The 20935-nt window shown below is 34.5% G+C and overlaps 1 protein-coding gene across 1 annotated transcript in view; it reads left to right on the forward strand.

The window, feature by feature from the left end:
- Positions 1-20935, forward strand: part of nonC (serine/threonine-protein kinase Smg1) — a 1124353-nt gene that overhangs the window by 610430 nt on the left and 492988 nt on the right. The window contains exons 41-43 of the mRNA XM_090398044.1: positions 6239-6389; positions 9601-9690; positions 19476-19576. Of these exons, the coding sequence (XP_090254170.1) occupies positions 6239-6389; positions 9601-9690; positions 19476-19576 (342 nt within the window). The remainder of the gene's footprint in view (positions 1-6238; positions 6390-9600; positions 9691-19475; positions 19577-20935) is intronic.

A 20935-nucleotide genomic window follows, 5' to 3' on the forward strand; every position in this document is an offset into this window, starting at 1 on the left:
ACCTATGGAACAACCATGACAGATTGAAGAGGGATACCATCAGTGGAAGAAAGGTAGATGCAGCAAAGGAATTAGAGAAATACTAAGATCAAAACTGTGAATCCTTTAAAATAATGTAATGATTTATCTTGGCTCTGTGGATTAATGAAACATGGGTAGTCATACTATTCATTCTTTAACATGAAGAAAAAGTTGTTGAATTGGAGCAATAACGTAGGATAATTTCAAAGTAAGAAATTGAGAATGAGACATTTTTCTACCTTTGATATCACAGAAGGATAGTAAAGGAAGTTTTCAGATCTCTAATGAAGGCAGCTGATATGATGAAGAAGGAAATCTTGTTGGAGACATAAACAGAATAGGAAAACTACTTCGGAGATATTTTGGAAAAATTTGTAGAAAGGGGAAAGACATAATAGTAAATACCTGCTATATTCCAGTTAACAATATGGACTAGTCTTTAATTGCACAATGAACAAAATAAATTACATTAATTCCAATCATGCAGTCATAATCAGAACTGTCAGCCATTAAGAAAGTCAGTGACTTACTGACAAAAATACCAAGCTTGCATGTAATTTTAAAAATAGAGGTATGTTGTGTATGTTGATGAGAAAACCAATATAGGTTTATTGCACTTCCTGTAACAATATATATGGTAATCATCATCAGTTTGATCCAGTACTGTTTCAGTACAGTTTTTGCTATTTTTTGCCATATCTTTCTCTCTATTGCACACTGGCCCAACTCCTTCAAATTCTCTCTACATGCAGCCAACCCTTCTGGCCAGTCCCTTTCTGTTTAGGCTGTCATTTCTACCAAACACCAAAGGTTGATTCATCTTGCAGGTATCCGAAATTTATTTTGAGTTTTCTTCTAATATACAAGGTGGTATCAAAAAGTTTCGAGACTAGGTTTGTAACACGCCAACAGATGGCAGCACAAGTCTGCAATCACATGGAGTACCTACCTTCATAAGTAAGTGTGCAAAAAGACATTGTCCTGTGTACATCGGGAGCTGTGCAACTGATGCTATTCTGACCACCTGCGTTACCACATCTGCGATTTCATCATAGACAGCAAGTTAGAACAAAGAGCAAACATGAAATTCACATTTGAAAAAATGTAAAATTCGAGGATCATTACTGGTGACGAAACTTGGGTGTATGGGTACGACCCTGAGACGAAGCAACAGTCTTCCCAGTGGAAGAACCCATCATCTCCACGCCGAAAAAGGCGAGGCAGGTCCGCAGCTCAACCAAGTTCATGCTCATCGTCTTTTTCGACATTCATGGCAATGTGCATCGAGAATTCATCCTCAGGGGCCAGATCGTTAATAGAGAGTTTTACTGCCAGGTTTTAAGGCCTCTGAGGGAGGACATTTGGCGAAAGCGACCAGATCTGTGACGCGCGAAAAACTGGATGCTCCACGACAACAATGCACCCTGTCATCAAGCTGTCCTCACACGAGTTTCTCGCCAGAAACAACATGATCTCACTTCCACACCCACCCTACTCGCCAGATTTGGCTCCTGCAGACTTCGCCCTCTTCCCAAAGATGAAGATCCAGCTCAAAGGTCACCGTTGACACCATTTGACACCATTGCAGAGATCTAGTGCGAATCTCAGATGGTGTTTGACATGCTTCGAAAAGAAGACTTCCAGGACACATTCCAGAAGTGGCAAGAACACTGAGAGTGCTGTATTGATATGCAAGGGGACTATTTTGAAGGTGATAGTGTGTTAACGTAGATAAATAAAGTAATTTGTTGTAAACAGATCTAGTCTCAAAACTTTTTGATACCACCTCGTATATTGCTAATGTAAACAAAAAAATAATAAAAAAAATAAAAATTATCTAATGCCTTTTATTCCCTTATAGGAAGGAAGTAGGTGAAGCCTTTTTAATCCTATCTAGCTTTTAGAGATTGAGTTGGCAGTTCAATCTCCACTGGTAGCTAATGAGAGATAGCTGACCCAATACTTACTAATTATAAGTGGCAACTGATTAAGAGACTGTAAAACAAGTGCTGGCATCTTTTGGTACCTAACTCTAACGGAATATCTTATTGACTGAAATAGTGTGGGTTCTACAGTCAATTTTCTTGGGCTTATGAGATGAAACACCCAAGTTTCCAGATGGGGAAAATCTGCTTGCCGTACCTGTACCAGAGATCAACTAACTCAGGACCCTGCTGAAGAAAGGCTTAGGAAAAAGTTCCTCCAGTCAGCAACTAAACTTCAACTTAAGTCGATCTTTGGGAAGCCTACTGCAGAGGATGCATGTGTCACTTCCACAGAGCTATGCATGCTTGCTAATGTATATTGTAAAACAAATCAAAATATAAGGAATAAAACTATAAATTAAGAGATAGAAATACTATTATCTTAAAACTAAACCAGACTGAACCAATCCAATCCATATGGAAGGAGTGGAATTTCATCCTGTTAATTCTATAAATTTTCAAAAACACTAGTGTTTTTGAAAATTTAGACAGTGAGATGTAATATCCTTTCTGGATGTCTTCAGTCTTGTTTACTGAGTAAAAGATATTTGCTTCCATTGTGTCAAACCAATGGTAGCAAATATAAGTTCATTTATAGTTTCCAGCTAGAGTAACTTTTCTAGGCCTTTTTTTTCAACCAATTCCTGAATTAGCCAATCTCTGGTACAGGCAAATAAGGCTCCCCCACCCCATAAATTGTGTTTTTAATGCCATAGTTCATGAAATCAACCACAGAATGTACTGACAATAATATGGAAGGTACCGTAATATCCTTTCTGAATATCTATGAAATTAATTGGAGCCTAAAGCTGTTGTCATTGATGATTAAGAATGAAAATTGGCTATTCTTCATTCTTCAAAAACTTAGCATTAACACATCCTCATCTACTTCCTTTCAGGAATAAAAGGTGTTAGTGGATTTATTATATTCTCTCTCTCTCTCTATCTCTCTCTCTCAGAGTCTGATTCATCCAGGAGCACCTCTTTGTTGGGGAAGAAACCTGCCAGTGATGGTACTGATCCTTTCATTCATTGCTGTATTTCTTCTGAGTCTTTTTTGCAGATCACTGTCACTCAAATCCAATGCCCTGCCACCATGTTTGCAGTGTTTTCTGTCTTTATGGATACCTGGGAGTGGGGATGATCCTGGTTGGCTTATGTGTTGCTTTGGCAAGACAGGTGATCCTCTATAGCCTGGTTGGATGATTCACCTAGTGGCATTACCTGTAATGATCAATCTCCTTCTTTCCTGTGGTCCAGGACAAGGATCAATGCTTGGTGGATATTGGATAGTTGTCTGATATGATAACTAATATTTAAGGAATTGACAGTGTATACTAGAAATATAAATTAAATAAACTTTAATATATACTTTCCAATATTTCGGCAAACGTCATGCTGCCATCTTCTTGGGAACTTAATACAAAGACATGTGCACACAAGTACTACATAACAGCAAATGAGAACTGAAGCTAGGAAGCTAACGTTTTCCTAAAGTCCTGATGGTGCCCCCTGCCGGGCTATATTGGGCTGAAGTTCTTCTGATAAATGTTTCCCAAATTTGGGGCAGTCTCATGCATCCAAATTTGTTGAGGTTTGGCATGTTCCTAAGGGCTGAGGCTGATTCCATGAATAGTCTTTCATACTTGAACTTGCTGCGGTGTATTACTGTGGCTTTCTTCCATCTTATTCTGTGGCGAGTATCCAGAGTGTGGTCTGCAAGCCCAGAGTGGCTGTACTGATGAAATCGGATGTAATCCTTGTGTTCTGAGATTCTGATATTTACTGTCCTGCCTGTTTGGCCAAAGTAAGACAATTTACAGCTGCAAGGGACCTGGTATATACCAGGTAGGTCTAGGGGAAGTGATTGGTCTATAGTGGAGCGGATAAGGGATGCCAATTTTCTATGTGGTTTGTAACAAGTGGTTAAGTCATGTTTTCTTAAGATTTTGTTGATTTTTTCCGAGGTGCCTCGGATGTAGGGAATGGTGATGGATTTAGAGTAATCTTTTTTGTGAAGGGGGGGTGAGTTGTGGATAACTGGGTTAAGTATTTTCTGGATTTTTTTTTGGGAGGGGTAGCCATTGGCTGAGAAAGTGTCACGGATGTGATTTAGTTCAGTGGTTAGGGCTTGATCATTTGAACAGATTATTTTTGCCCTGTTGAATAGTGTCTTAATAACTCCATAATGTTGTGAGGGTGGGGGGGTGATGGGATTGTTGGTGAATGTATCTAATTGTATGGGTGGGTTTTCTATAAACTGATTATAGTTTAATATAAACTGACTATAAACTGAAACAGTTTATAGAAAACCCATCCTAACACATAAGTTTGAAATTGGCTTGACTTTAATTGTTCTGACATTTGGATGGAACCATAATCTATCTTTAGAATGATGTACACTATCCAGAATAAAGCAGTCTATTTATAAGCACTCTGTTTTTGCATTATGTCTTTATGAAAATAGCTATAAAAAAAGATATTTTCATGGATATTACTAAACCAAGCCACCTACATACTTCTTCTTCCATCTGATCATTTAAGAACACAAATTCATCCAAATCTGTTCTTGGAACTCATCATTATCATCAAATTCATGCCCTCAAGGGGTGTACAGGATATGATAGTACTACATGAAAAAAATTACATCATTACTAACTTCCTACCTATAATTTTCTGCCAAATCAGTCTGTTACTTGTCAAGACTCCAACATTGTCAGATCTTATATTTCTATCGTCTAAGGCACTTTGTACCGTATCAATCCACCTATATCTTGGTCTTCCTCTGGGTCGTTTTGCTGCCAACCTGGCAGAGAACACTTGTTTTGCTAATCTTTCTTTGCCCATTCTGTTTAGGTGACCATACCACCTGAGATTAGCTTTGCTAACGCATACCTGGATGTTGACAATGTCAAGTTCTTTCTTAATATCCTCATTTTTAATATTATATTGCCATTGATGCCATCTGTTCATGCCTATAATCTTTCTCAGGACTCTCATATCTGCGGTCTCTAGTCTTTGGTCAAGTGTTTTACTTCTGACCCAGCTCTCAGATCCATAAGTTAAAACTGGTTTGAACACTGTCTTGTATACAGCTAATTTAGTGTGTTCCGACTAATTTCTCTCTTATTCCATATGAATTTATTCAATTGACTTCCAACCATACCAGCTTTGTTGATTCTGCTGTAGATTTCCATATTTAATTTACCATCTTCACTAAAAATCGTGCCTAAGTACCTGAAATGTTTTACTTGTTCCACAGGTTCTCCATTCACAACACAGTTGACATTTTCAATGATTCTACCTATTTTCATTGTCTTTGTCTTTTTATTGCTGACCTTCATACCATATCTATTACAACAGCTATTCAATTTAGTCAGAGAATCTTGCAGACTTGTAGCAGATTTGTTTAGAAGTATAACATCATCCGGCTGTTTTGTAATTCCTAATAACAGTTTGGACACCACTTGAACAGATTTTTCCAACAATGTTTGAAATCTCACCACAAGATTTTTTTTTCACAACTATATTATCACATTTCTCATGTTTAGAGAAATTTCTTTTTGTGGAGTCATTTTAATTGAACATGACTAACATACATACAAGATTAACTTTTCAACAGTCGATGCAATCTGATTGCTTAAATAAGAATAGATTGCTAGTTCATATGACGAAAAAGAAATACATGTGCTGTATGCAGATTTTTGTGATGTGATTTCACTGGTAAAATAACGTTTTTCAAAGTAATTTGCATATTCTTGTGAATTTATTTATTTTTTTCAATCATTTATTATTTTAAAATATTTCTGTACTCGTAAAATATAAGGTTATTACTAAACATGTGAGGTTTCCCAAATGGTCATAATTTCTTAAATGGTTACATTTTGAAGTTGTATTGCTGTACGTTGCCTTTTGTGACTGTGTATCACAACACACAATTGTTTTACTCATCAATTATCTGTTTGCATTTTTAACTCCTCTTGTTATTGATCATTCTCTCCATTATTCTATCCACATTCTTATATGTTTCATGACATTTTGCTTTCTAGTCATATCATACATATTTTTTAAACAACCACAGTTGGGCATCACGACTACTTTCATTTTCATATTTTTTGTATTATCTCTAATTATTTATATACTCATATTTATTTCCATTGTGTATAGTTTTATTTATATAGCTGTTTTATATCTGTATTACTTTATTATGAAAGTTATTTCTTTCTTTCAAGGCATGGAAAGGTTGTGTACAATGCTCGTCACTACTCAGTTACCCCACTAGGACCAAGGTCTGGATTGATACAATGGGTTGATGGTGCAACTCCTCTCTTTGGCCTCTATAAACGATGGCAACAAAGGGAAGCAGTATCCCTGTCATTGAAGGTAAAAAAGCAGTTATGTAGAAGTTTATCTAAGAAAGAGTAAGCATTTTATTTATTTACATATATCGTGTTGAATAAAAATTATTTTTATTAATTGAGCAACTAATAACTGGGATATATAAAATTAACAGTGTTATCCTAATTAATATAGTATCAGTAGTGGTTCCTCAGGGTAATGTTGAGCAGATGATTAGGTTAGAGAAAAAAAATAAAGCACAATGAGGACTCTGTGGTAAAGTTGAGAGGACTAAATGAACTTGTTTTATGGAATAATTCTACAATTATTATACCACAACCATAGTACTTAGTGGCACAATGAATAAAATAATAAATAAATAATAAAATAAAAAAATAATAAATTCCTTTAATAAATTAAAGACTTAATTCTGTATGTTAGTCAAGTAGATAATAGTTTAATATGCGACGTTTCACTGACTAATATCTGTCAGCATTTTCAAAGGATACACTGGTAAGCAATAGAAAGTAACAAAAACTAGGAAACTAACCGACAACTCTAAAAATTATATAAATTTATCACTGTGCATGATACAATGATATAATATGCGTGTCGCAAGTACGTTTTATTTGTTGAGAAATTTATTGTAATTTTCATGAAAAGTTCATTTCTTTTTGGTTAAAATCTGATTAGAGTTTTCCATATATCTGGTAAGATAAGGCCTTGATTCTTATTTAAGTTACCTGTTGAACGGGCGACTGTAGCAGCTTCTTTAAATGTTCTGGAATGGTAGTTCTCTTCTATGTAGGGCATATAGCTCATATCCCATTCAATATTATGGTTGGTAGAGGCAACGTGGGAAGAAAGGCCTGATATATCTTGTCTGTTGTTCCTTACATAGCCTATGTGTTCCTTCTTTCTTGTTTCAAAACTTCTAGATGTTTGTCCGATGTAATTAATACCACATGAACAGGGTATGCTATAAACTCCAGAGTATTTGTAGAAAGGATGGCTATCTTTCAGTGATCTTATAAACTTTTGAATGGTCTCAATAGGTTTGAACATTACTCTGATATTATATGGTTTTAGAAGAAAGCTAATTTTTTGGATATGGTACTAACAAATGGAATTGTTATAGAGTTGATGTATTGGGTTTCATCTCGTTGTCTTTGCTATATGTCACTAAAGAGAATCTTGTTGATGATTCTTGTAGGATAGCCATTTAAGGATAGATCTCTGGATATTTTCATTAATTCTTCTTGTAAGTCACAGGGTCTGTGGTACACTGTATAGCTCTTTTTTTGAGCATATGGATAATGCTGAGTTTCTGGGATATGTGGTGAGACGAGTCGAAATGGAGGTAGCGTCCTGTGTTAGTAGGTTTTCTATATACCGAGAGGTTGATGCTGTTGTCAGTTTGTTTCTTAATAAGGACATCTAGGAATGGAAGTTTATTATCTTTTTCTAGTTCCAAAGTGAACTTGATAGTGTTGTGGAAGCTATTAATTTTGTTTAGATAATCTGTTAGTTCCTCTTTTTTGTGATTCCAAATGATGATGATGTCGTCAACATACCTAAACCATGTGTTTGGTTTAGCGGTAATTTGGGATAAAATTTGAGTTTCCAGATTTTCTAAAAATAGGTCAGCACAAGAAGGAGAGAGAGAGAGCTACCCATGGCTAATCCATTAAGTTGTTTGTAGTATGTTTTTTGCCATGTAAAATAGTTCAAAGTTAAGCAATGCTTGAACAACTTGGTGATGTTTGAAATTGGGATATTTGTGAACAGAGATGTGACATCCAGGCTAGCCATAATATTATCTTCAGAGATATGGATGTACTTGCGACACGCGTATTATATCATTATATCACGCACAGTGATAACTTTATATAATTTTTAGAATTGTCGGTTAGTTTCCTAGTTTTTGTTACTTTCTATTGCTTGCCAGTGTATCCTTTGAAAATGCTGACAGACATTAGTCAGTGAAACATTGGATATTAATCTATTATCTACTTGACTAACATACAGAATTAAGTCTTTAATTTATTAATACTATTGGTCAAGAAAAAAGTCATAATATAAAATAAATTCCTTTATTTTTGATTGTTAAATTATCAGATTGATAAGAAGAGTGGTGAGTATTCAACCCTGGTATTACTATTTAAGCATTCATAGAAAATTGTTTGTTGCAGTCATGTACAGGGCAAAAATAGAATGTAGTCTATGAAGTTGTTTTTCTTTCCTATTTGTGTGTTGCAGATTTATTTCCGGAAAGAAGACATTTCACATTATTGATGTGGCAAAAATATCTTTGACCAAAACAATAGTAGACAAAGTACAATATGTAATTTAAGTAGTTGTCAAAATATTGACCGAAGAGATAGTACTTTTGTCTGTGTCATTTTTTTAATATATACAATAACTAGATATTAGTTATTATTATTACGTAACACCTCCAGAGAGTCCAAAGATTCACCGAGGGAGGGCACATTATCTACAGCTGTCTCTACCACTTAATCCACCAACTACAGCAAACGGCAACTACCATTGTCATCCACACCAATGCCATCTACCGCCCATCATCACCACTAGTATTTTCACAGACAATCATAAACATCCATGCCCACGCGGTATTCGAACCTACAGCCTTTTGGCTGGAGAGCGGATATGCTGACCACTCGGCCAACCAGGCCGGCAATATAATTATTAAAATACGCTTTACCAGATGAGACTGATTCCCTCGAGTGCCAGCTTTCCTGAGGGAAACTTTGGAGGGAACCAGCTACTAGATGATTCAATTAGTATTTTGCCCCTATACCCGGGTCTGATGATTGATTTGTACGTCAGAACTGCTGCGGACCTCCACCAGAGTTTCCTTTGGCTTCATCCTGCCCAGGCATAGTTCACCATCTTTGGGTCCCAGCATGTACCGCTCTCACTTAAAGTTAAATATCTAAAATGTTAGGTAATAAGCACACTAGTTTAGGATGCTGTGATTTGATGATGATGAGAATTTGCACTTAATTTCACTCTGTTGGTAAAAAAAAAAGCAGCCAGTTCCATTCCTTTATTAAAATTAAAGGCATGAAGTTGGGATCAATTATGATTATGTAGTTTCAATATTATTCAGTTCTATTTAGGATAACTATTTCTTTGCATGTATTGAATTATACCATATGCACAATTTGATCTTTAATTAATTTCAGCATTTTACTTGAAGTTAATTTAATTTTCTTTTTTCCTTTTCAAAATACAGATGAATTCATCTGGTAACATTGGACCAACAACGATATTGAGACCATCTGAAATTTTTTATAATAAACTAACTCCACTCTTAAAAGAAAAGGTAAGTAAGTCAAAATATAATATTGAAAATGTATTGTTTCATTTATAAATATATTCTGTCTTTGCTTTTAGCAGAAATAAGCTTTAAGATATATATATATATATATATATATATATATAGAGAGAGAGAGAGAGAGATGTCAATAATTTCTGCAGAGACTCAATAGTGTAAAGCATTTTGACTTTATTTTTACCTGAATTGACAGGAAAGTGTGTGTGTTCAGTTAATTTTAATGTTGGGAAAGTGGTACATAATCAACAGTTTATCCAACTACATTGGGAAGGTAGTTTGCATTCAGATTATCGAAGGGTTGAGAAAAAGTGCAATCACATGGTCTGTACCACAAGCAAAATGATGACCCTTCCAGTAATTGCAGTGTTGGTATCTTGAGGGTTGGATAAATGGTACATTATTGTAATATTATTTTGCATTAATTTATCAAAGTATTATTGTTAGATTATTGTAATATTATTTTGCATTAATTTGTCAAAGTATTATTGTATTCGTTAATGTGGATTATTACTATTTTCTTTATTATGCATCTCTTGTAGATCAAACTTTCCACCTTGTTTTGCTTCCTGCATATAGTCATGATATTGTGTAAATTCCATTAATTTATGTAAAGAATGTAGTCCAATAAACTTTTGGTAATGTAACAAAGAGTATCACATGAACAGAACAGAAGTTTACATGTTGGTTATGTCATATCGCTTGTTGGGTATTTCTGTATCTTGCAGTTCTCATCATTTATTGATGAAATAGTAAAGGCATGAGACTGGATCTCATGCATAGGTTTGAGACCCCTGCACGAGATCCAGTATCCCGCTCAGTGTCAAACAAGAAATTTTAAAAAAGTGTTTTAATTGTCATATTAACAATCAGTAGTGTATAATTGTTAAAAGTTTTAAGTTTGGCACTTCAAAGATGCCAAAATATACAGCACAATATTGTATACATATATTTTATGTACAGTTATATTTCAGTTGAATAAAAACATGTACCTTCTCAATGTGTGTGTGTGTGTGTGTGTGTGTGTGTGTGTGTGTGTGTGTGTGTGTGTGTGTGTGTGTGTGAGAGAGAGAGAGAGAGAGAGAGAGAGAGATTAAGAAATTATGTTATGTGTTATTTAAAGTTCCATATGAGCGCATAACTTTACTCAGTACTTTGAAATTTCGGGACAAGAAATTTTATTCTCAATTAAAGCATTGTAGCTGTTGAACTATCTATGCTATGGTTGTTGATAATTATGTAAGTGGTCAGATTGGATTTTTCTCTGTTTATAACACGTGTTACTCTGTTCTTCATAACTCCAGTTGGCTTAGCATTATGTAAGGCTGCTACTGCAATTACTTATTATTCCAATCTGACCAATTAATTAATTGGTCAGATTGGATTTTTCCCCGTTTATAACACGTGTTACTCTGTTCTTCATAACTCCAGTTGGCTTAGCATTATGTAAGGCTGCTGCTGCAAATACACTAGATTTCATTAAAACCTTCAAGTTTTCAAAAGGTGATCTTTAGTGCTGTCAGATCACTTGTAATTTTTTTTTTTTTTTTTTGCTGGTTTGTAAGTAACCATAATAATTTGATTTTTAATAATAAGGGGAGCAAGAAGAAAACTCCCTGAAGAGGATAGAGAGAACTGCATATTTAGTCCAAGTTATGTAGCAGATAAATGACATTCATGGCTTTTTCTATATAGCATCTTACCAAGCACTTTTTTTAGGATAGCCTTTATAAATGTATTGGTTACATAAGTGATCACGTTTTGTTGTTATCTCTTAATATGTAGTAATGTTCTGTTCTTTTGAGTATTAATAATCCAAATATTTGATAGGATAAAGAAAAGATTTATCATGGAGATACCACGCATTATCAGTAGCCTCTTGATAGAATTTTAGAGTTGTATAACCATTGTTTGATTTTTCTTGATGAAAATGTATACTGGTTGGTAACTTTGATGTTTAGATAAGGAGTGCTGAGAAAGGAAAATATGGACAATTATTCTAAATGATGAAAATATCATCATTCTACATTCATCAAACAGAAGGTCGAAGATTTGGCTGAAATAGGAATACTCCTCAAATTCTAAATACTTTAACAGTGGGAGGGAAAACGAGTGCATTGCAATGCCAGTTTTTTGTTTTCATATATACAAGAATGAACAAAATTTGGCTACATCCCAAGATAATCTGCATCTCTCTCTCTGCATGAGAGCTTTTGCTGCTTAGACATCAGTAAATAAATTAATTATGTGAAGACTTGCTAAAAATTAGATATGAGAAAGACAGATTTCTAATGTTGAAAGTGTTTTTAATGAATTTCCTTTTTTATTTATTTATTTTTATTAATATTTTTTTTTTTATACCACACACAAGAAGCAACAAGACCTTGCAAATAAATGTCAGGTGTGGGCTAAATGTTGAATCCCCCCCCTTCCCCCCACTATACAGGAATCAACATGTATGCTATGAATTTTTAAGTGGTCGTTGGCTGAGTATTTGACAATAAATAAATAGGAGAACTCATGCTATCAATTATCAGCCAAATTGGTCTATATAATTTCAGATTTTGGACAGTCTTTGACATATGTCTATGTTTCATTTTGAGATGTTTACTTAATTTTCCAAACTAATGTGGTATATTATTTATTAAATTCATTTTACCTGATTTTTCAGTGTTGAATCTCTCTTTAAATAAATGGAAGAATCAGATAATAAAGTTGCAATATTTTTATTTCATAGTCATTAGTGTTCATAAGTTCCATTTGTTAGTATTTGAAATAATGGTAATGTTTTTTTAAGTTGCCCACTCTGCATTATGCTCACCACCACCAATCCATACTTTTGAATCACTCAGTAGTTAAACTCTTTTAACCATGGGCTCCTGACCTTTCAGCATCATGAGCCTGATCTCACCTAACAATTTTCCATCACATTAGAAATCATTTATTTTAATTTCAAATCATATAAATCTTAGTTAGGATGTTAGAAAGAAGAAGAAAAATCTTAGTGTTGACTTCCCAAATTATAACACACAATTTTTAGTCTATCGTTTAAAACATTGATTTACTTATTCACTTTGATGGAAGTTTTTTCACTATGCTATACTACCAATTATATATTTGGTTTAATCCTTTATCCAAGTGAAAGCAAACAAAGTTTGCACCTGAAGTATTTCCAGGACTAGGACAACTCGTGGTAAACGTGTAAGTTCTGATCACTTGCCTTAGTATCCCATAATGCAAAGCACATATCCTTATGGGTATGTATAATGCTATGCATTATGGAATGGGGTCACTATCCAGGCAAGTTTCGACCTTTATTCAGGTCTCGTCAGTGGGAGCCAGACTCAGAGGTGGTGATACTAAGGTGGAAGTAATGCCGAAGTCATATCACCATACTCACATCACGCAAACTTTGTTTGCTTACATTTGGATAAAGGATTAAACCATATATATATTTGGTAACTTATTCACTTTGTTTATCTTAACACATCATCATTAACACTATAGTTCAGTGATTTATTGCAAGCATTCTGCCACATGTATGGAATTATAAAATCAGTGAATATGCAATGTCTACATTCTTCAAAGCTGCTTGCACAGCAAAGCACTCTCTCACAACCAGTATTGTCTCCAACTGTTGATCCACATCAATTTTATCTTTACATGCTTCTGCATTCATAACAATGAATTTAATTTTGTTTTCCCCTTAAAAAATGTTTTTGGACACCACTTGAACAGTTTGTCTTTGATGATATGTCATATTGTATTATGCTCAGTTTTCTTTTTGTGTGTGTGTCTTTCCCATGCACTGAAATTACATACAGATTTATCCCAAAACAATGGGAGGGGGGAATATAGTGATACATTCTCAAAATGGAATTCAAGATGCATTTTTTTAACTTCACTTTCCAGTTATTTGAATTTGGCATCTGCCCAAAAACTGAAGTAATATCATACATTACACCAAACAGCTAACTCACAATCCAAATCATAACCAGCATAATAACTGTCTAAAATGCCCTCTGAATCAGCCTCCAACAATAACTTGTCTGTATAGCTGTATTTCTTTGTTTTTTTTAAATTCTACATCATTGCTCTCTCATTTTCACTTTGTCTTTCTCTATCTGTCAGTTGTTTAGTTAAAGTTTTGCATTTTAGTATGTGAATAATATCAAAACAGTATTAAATTGTTTTCACTTTCTTACTGCAACTGCAAGGACAATATCTTAAGAATCAGTATATTTTTAGAAAATAAAATCCAAAAAAGTCAGAGGTGTGTGCTAAGTAAGCAAAAACTTCTTGACAGGCAGTCCAAAATAGTCTATAGGTTTGCATAGAATTCGTCATTCTCTTCATAAGGCCCATCACTGTTGGGGGTGCATAAACTACAACAGCTGTGACTTCATAGAATGAGCCTTAAGTCTAATAAAAAAACCTAGAAGATATCTTTCTTGCCCTTTTCTTAGTTCCATAGCCGTCATAGGATGATTTTGAACCTTTTCCTGAATTAACAATTAACTTGCCATCCTTCCTTTTTAAATAACCTTCTCCAAATTTCCCCTGATATCTGTAATTCGCAGGTTGGTAATTTTCTAACACTCATCTCTAAAAACAATGTCGTGAATATCCATCTATATCAGCAGTTTTCAACCATTCTATCTTACAGCACACTAAAATAATTACTAAAATTCTATAGCACACCATTCAAGTATTAAGAAATATATCGACTGTTCCAAATAAAGACTAAACCTGTCACAACCTTCTTTATGAGCCTACCCTATTTTTGAAACCCTATTTATTTATGGCACCTTGTAAAGAAATACAAAAGAATAATCAAAGTTATATATGACATTAATTATTTATTAATTTTTTCCAATATACTTACGAGGTTGGTCTGAAACGTTTTGAGCCTAACAATGAAAAAACGAATTTATAATTTCAAAATTATTTTTAATTTTCAACATAATCTCCCTTAAGCCTAATACATTTATTCCAGCGTTGCTCCAGCACCATTATCCCATCCCTGTAGTGGTTCTCAGTAAGATCTACAGCTGCAATCACTTCTTGATTTGAAGAAAAACGCTGACCAGCGAGGAATAGTTTTAGTTTGGGAAGAGATAGAAGTCAAATGGAGCCAATCTGGGGAATAGGGTGGATGTTCCAACAATTCTTAGTGCAGATCACTTAATTTTCCCATTGCCAAAACACCTTTGTGGGCAGGTGTATTGTCTTGATGAAAGATGCTTTTTTACTTCAGCAAACCGAGTCTTTTCTCACGAATTTTTTTGCTAGTCCGGTTAAAAGATCAGAATAATATTCCCCAGTTATTGTTTTATCCTTTTCAAGATAATTAATAAATAAAATGATTTAGCATCCCAAAACATTGGTGCCATGACCTTTCCTGCTGATGGAATCAGCAGGAAAAGTCATGGCATCAGGTGTTTTGGGATTTCTCCAGTTTCTGCCCACTGTTTTGACTGCTGTTTGGATTCTAGTGTGTAATGGTGAATCTAAGTCTCATCCATCGTAATAAATCGATGCACAAAATCAGTTTTATTCTTGTTTATTCTTGTTTAAATGCTTTAAGCACTGTTCAGAGATTTTCATGCGAGTGCGTTTTTGATCTGCTGTGAAATGCCTGTAGTCTCAGCAATTTCACACACTTTGACTTGCCAGTCATCTAATACCATATGCTTGATCAATGGTTTCTAGTGATCGTCCAAAAAGTGTAGTTAACACTTTTTGGACATCCTTCACGTTGATCATCTTCAAGGCTGATTTGGCCACGTTTAAACTAGTCAAAAACGAAGGAGAAGAGTGCCCATAAACTTTCACAAACTGAATTTCTTTTGGCATTCGAGGGACACTGACAACACTTGTGCTTCAGACAGCTGTATAAAACAAACTACTTGAGAGAATGACTTGCAATTTCACATGGTTACTTATGACAGATGTACCAACTTAGAAAAAAAAAAATCCTTTCAATAGTGTTGCCATCTGTGGTTGAGGCTGAGAACTTTTCACACTACCCTCCTACATATAACATAAATGTATGTTTTTAATCAATGAGACACCTGAGCTTGGCATTTCATTAAGTCTCATGTGCAAGGTTGGATTGTAGATAGGCATACCCTCAAACCTTCTTCCAAGATTTAAAGCTGTGAGCTACTCTTCTTTTTTTATAGTGTTCATTGCAGAAAATCTAGCTTCACACATATATGGAGAAAGAAAGAAGTGCTTCAATATCGCCTTTTTTTTTTTTTTTGTGATAATGGGATATTCACTTTGAAGAGACAACCAGAAATAGTATCTGCTATTGAATGTTTTAATCCTCTGTTATTCCTTATCTGCATTAGCTTGTCATCTTCTGCAGTGTTTAAATTTGTAAACTGACATGCACTTAAGACAAATGGATCTCTTACCCAATCTAAGGATGATACATCAAGTGAAGGAAAATATTTTTCAACATTTTTGCTAAACAATATTAAACTTCGTAAAATCAGTTCTATAAAATTTTTATCCAGCCTGCAACCTTTTGTCAGCTCGAACATTTCTGCTTTTTTTTTCTCTTCTGATTCTTGCTTCCCAAAGCGTTAGTTTTTCTTTGAAAGTGTTAATTTTGTTGGTGCAAGTAATAATATTTTCATGCTTTCCTTGCATACTTTTATTAAGAGTGTTCAAAACTTGAAAAAATTCAGCAAAGAATGTAACCTTATTGCAGCCCAGCTCATTGCTAAGAAAATCAACTACCTCAGATTGTTGAGTTGTCAAAAAAGTTAGAAGCTCCTGTTTTATTTCATAGAACCTTGAAAGAACTTGCCCTTGAGATAACCACCTCACTTCTGTATGAATTAGCAGCTGCATGTGAGAAGCATAGTACTGCAGATAATCTCAATTTTAATGGTCTACTTTTGATATAATTAACGCTTTTGACCATCTCATCTAATACTCCTGTCAGATCAAGTACTAATGATTTTGAAACTAGTATTTCTCTGTGTAGAAAACAATGAGTAAAAACGATTTTTTTTTTTTTTTTGTTGAGCCAGCGTGACTAATCCTTATCACTCTTTCTAACTTTGTAGCAAATAATTGCATTAATATCCTGATCAATCCCAGTCCCATTAATTTACAAGTTACACAACAGTGGTCTTGTACAGAATATACAGACAGCACAAAACCCTGTAGTATCCCAGCGGTTATATTCTTTCTTTTAAAATCAGCACTTCTATACATTACTGCTTGCTGTTAGTCAACTACTTTACTATTCATGCCATAAGCCTCTTTTGTATACCCATCCATTTGGTTTAGTATAACAGTTTCCTTTGTGGAATTATTTCAAATGCATGGCAAAATCCATCACATGGAGAAAAAAATTCTCTCAGATTTTCCTATTCCTGTGAGGCTAACTTTTCTTTATTTGTCTGATTTGACTTTCCTAACAATGGCCATTACTCTACTAGTCTGCTTTTTATACTGCTCCTAGGACTTTTTTTTTCTTGTATTGGATTTATTCTCCTGATTCTAAGAATGCAGTAAGAGATAATTTCATTTGGACATTCTTTCATCATAAGCACTGCTGATTCCTCTGCTATGCATTTTTCATGGCATTGCACTGTTTCAAGGTGTTTTATGCTATTTTATAAATCTTCCCAAATTCTTCATAAAAGAAGATTTAACACCAAAAGAAATTTATTTGAAGTGTTTAAAAATTTATGGGCACTCTTCTTCATTTTCGACAATTAAGAAATGGGCTGCTGAGTTTAAACTTGGCCATACCAGCCTTGAAGATGATCCATGTGAAGGATGTCCAAAAAAGTGTGACAACACCAAAAATCATTGATCAAGTGCACAATATGGTATTGGATGACTGGCAAATCAAAGTGCGCGAAATTCCTGAGACTATAGGCATTTCAAAAGAACGTGTAATATATATATATTTCGTGAAGAATTGTAAATGGAAAAGCTTTGTGCAAGATGGGTGCGCTTGCTCAAAGCAGATCCAAAACGCACTCGCACGAAAATCTCTGAACAGTGCTTGGAGCATTTGAACAAGAATAAAACTGATTTTGTGTATTTATTTATTACTATGGATGAGACTTGGATTCACCATTACATACCAGAATCCAAACAACAGTCAAAACTGGTGCTGAACAGTGGACAGAAGCCCATTGTTCAGCACCAAAGAAGAAAAAGGTGACAACTGTACTGGACAAGGGAGATGCATATACAAATTTTGATAGATTGCCACACCTAAGGTTGGTCACTAAACTGAAGGAGATGGATAGGTGATTGACTGTCAATAAGGTATTAGCAAATTTTGTATGGTGGGGCACTATCTCAAGAGAGCAAAGGCACTATTGGTGTGCTGCAGGGTTCGGTTCCATCAGCAGGAAAGGTCATGGCATCAGTGTTTTGGGATGCTAAAGGCATTTTGTTTATTAATTATCTTGAAAAGGGTAAAACAATAACTGGGGAATATTATTCCAATCTTTTAACCAGATGAGTTGGAAAATTCGTAAGAAAAGACCAGGTTTGCAGAAGAAAAAAATCATCTTTCATCAGGACAAATGCACCTGCCCACAAAGGTGTTTTGACATTAGGAAAATTAAGGGATCTGCACTATGAATTGTTGGAACATCCAACCTATTCCCCAGATTTGGCTCCCTCTGACTTCTATCTCTTCCCAAAACTAAAACTCTTCATCGCTGGTCAGCATTTTTCTTTGAATCAAGAGGTGATTGCAGCTGTAGAGGCGTATTTTGCAGATCTTACTGAGAACCACTATAGGGACAGGATAATGGCGCTGGAGCATTGCTGGAATAAAATGTATTAATCTTAAGGGAGATTATGTTGAAAAATAAAAATAATTTTAAAATTATAAATTTGTTTTTTCATTGTTAGGCCAAGAACTTTTCAGACCATCCTCGTATTCTAGAATTCTTTTATTGGTGACGACACCAAGCCACCGGTGTGCCGAAGTAATGCCTATTGAAGTCAAGTCTTTGTAATTCTTATTGCACTATACACCACAAAGTGAGATCGTAGTACTAGTTGTTTCTATTTTTATATCTTTGGACCACTATTGTAAGTACCACATAAGGGGAGAAGTAAAACTGGAATTAAAAAAAAAGTTAATAATATCAATTTCAGAATATTGCTGTTTGTCCTCAGAAGCCCAATAGATGTTTTGGAAACACATTTCAAATACTGATCATGCTTACTGTTGTTAATAAATATTATTAAGATAATGCTTAATTGGACATAGCTGTTATTCTAATGTCATCCTGTTTTCTATATGTTATTGGAATATAGGGCATATGTAATGCAGGTAGTTTCTTTTTGAATAACATTATTGTTACATTATTCTTGGTTAGCTGGAAAAGGATTCCAAATCTTCCATTATTAATTGGTTCTGTGCATTTTCCAGTATTTCATAATACAGTCACCTATCACTGCAGAAAAGGCTATTGTAATAGACCTGCCCACTATATAACAAATAACTGAAAAAGTCCTGATGAAATCTATCTATTTACAGTTCTCTTTCAGAGAAGAAGAAAATTCACTGTAACAAAAATATGAAAACTTACCTGCACGGGAATGTTTATTAATGTATTATTCAATTATCAATCGCTTACTAACAATCTAATCCTGTGGATTTTGAGAGATTTGTGTATTAAGAGTTGAGTGTAATAATTATCGGTAACGGTCATTTTCTAGAAGTATTTTCATTTTTCTTTTAATTTTGTTTAATAATCTTAAAAATCTATTTTTAATAGGGAATAAATAATTTAGAAAACAGAAAGGAGTGGCCATTGTCTGTTCTTTTAGATGTATTGAAAGATTTAATGAATGAGACCCCAAGAGATTTATTAGCAAAGTGAGTTTTATGTTGTTAATTTTTGGTACTTATTTATTAATCTTTGAAATATATATCTAAGTATTTTACTTGGTTGTATAATGAATGCAGTTTGCTTTCTATGCTCATGCTTTTACTAATTACTTATTTTAAAATTATATTTTATGTACTGTTGTGTATAATGCATATCACATTATTACTGCTATGCTGTGAATTTTCATCTGACATGGCAATGCATAAAAAAGGGGAGAAAGACAGTATTGGGATTTCACACACATTACATGACAAATCTTGAAATATTGGTTATTCTGTGATTTCTGTAAAATCTGTGGATGCTACATTTTCAATTTTCTTATGACTTTTTTTTTAATGAGTGTACAAAATTAGCAAAATTCAACTTCATAATTTGATCTTTATTTAGATATTATTTCTGGGGAATCTCCCATGTTACTCCTCTTAAAAACTATTCTTTTTACGGCTATTTTGCCTGCTTTTGTTTAGGAGTGCCCCTGTTTTAATGTCATTGGCTTTTTACTCAAGAATTCTTAGGGCATTGCAGATGTATTTTAGAGACAACTATATGTAGCATGAAAGTAGAAAATTCGCACTTACCTTTTCTCGGATGTTGTTGCCTATCGTCTTTCTGCTGTGTGCATACTTCTGCTGTTATGGTGTTGAAAGGGAAGTGTGTGTGTGTGGGGGGGGGGGGGTAGTTAAGAGGAGTAACATGGGAGTTTTCCCAGAAATAATACCTAAACACAGAAATAAAACTAACACAGATTTTTAAAAATCGCAACTATCCCACACAACTAATAAATTATGCAAACAGGACATGACAGCAAAAACCCATCAAAACAACCCAACAACCAAAACAAACTTCCCAACACAAAAGGTTATCAAACTGCCATACATCCAGAACACATACAAAGCATACAAATACATCTTCAAACATACTGACTACAAACTGGTATTCACCACAAACCAAAAATTGGCAAATCTTCTAAAACCCACTAAATCTCACACACACAAAGAAATATTAGAACACCACAACGTAGTCTACAAATTTCCCTACCAAAAAGACTGTGATATCACCTACACTGGTTCTACTATCAGGTCTTTATGGGCAAGACTACAAGAACACTTCCGTGACTGTAACATCCCTATTCCAGAACATTTAAACACTAAAAAACATAACATCAAAAAGAAAAACAGAATACAAAGTACAGGGAACACAGAAATAGCAGTTCACGCCCTTGAACAAAAACATACTCCGCAATTCGCCAAGGCCATCATAATAGACAGACAAGACAACGAAACAACGCTTAGAATATCGGAAACAATAGCCATAAAATGTGACGCGAACTCAATGTCAACCGACCC

Source organism: Typopeltis vanoorti, chromosome 9 (assembly GCF_054136105.1).
Source record: "Typopeltis vanoorti isolate ZY-2024b chromosome 9, IOZ_Tvanoo_1.0, whole genome shotgun sequence".
Classification (NCBI taxonomy): Eukaryota; Metazoa; Arthropoda; class Arachnida; order Uropygi; family Thelyphonidae; genus Typopeltis; species Typopeltis vanoorti.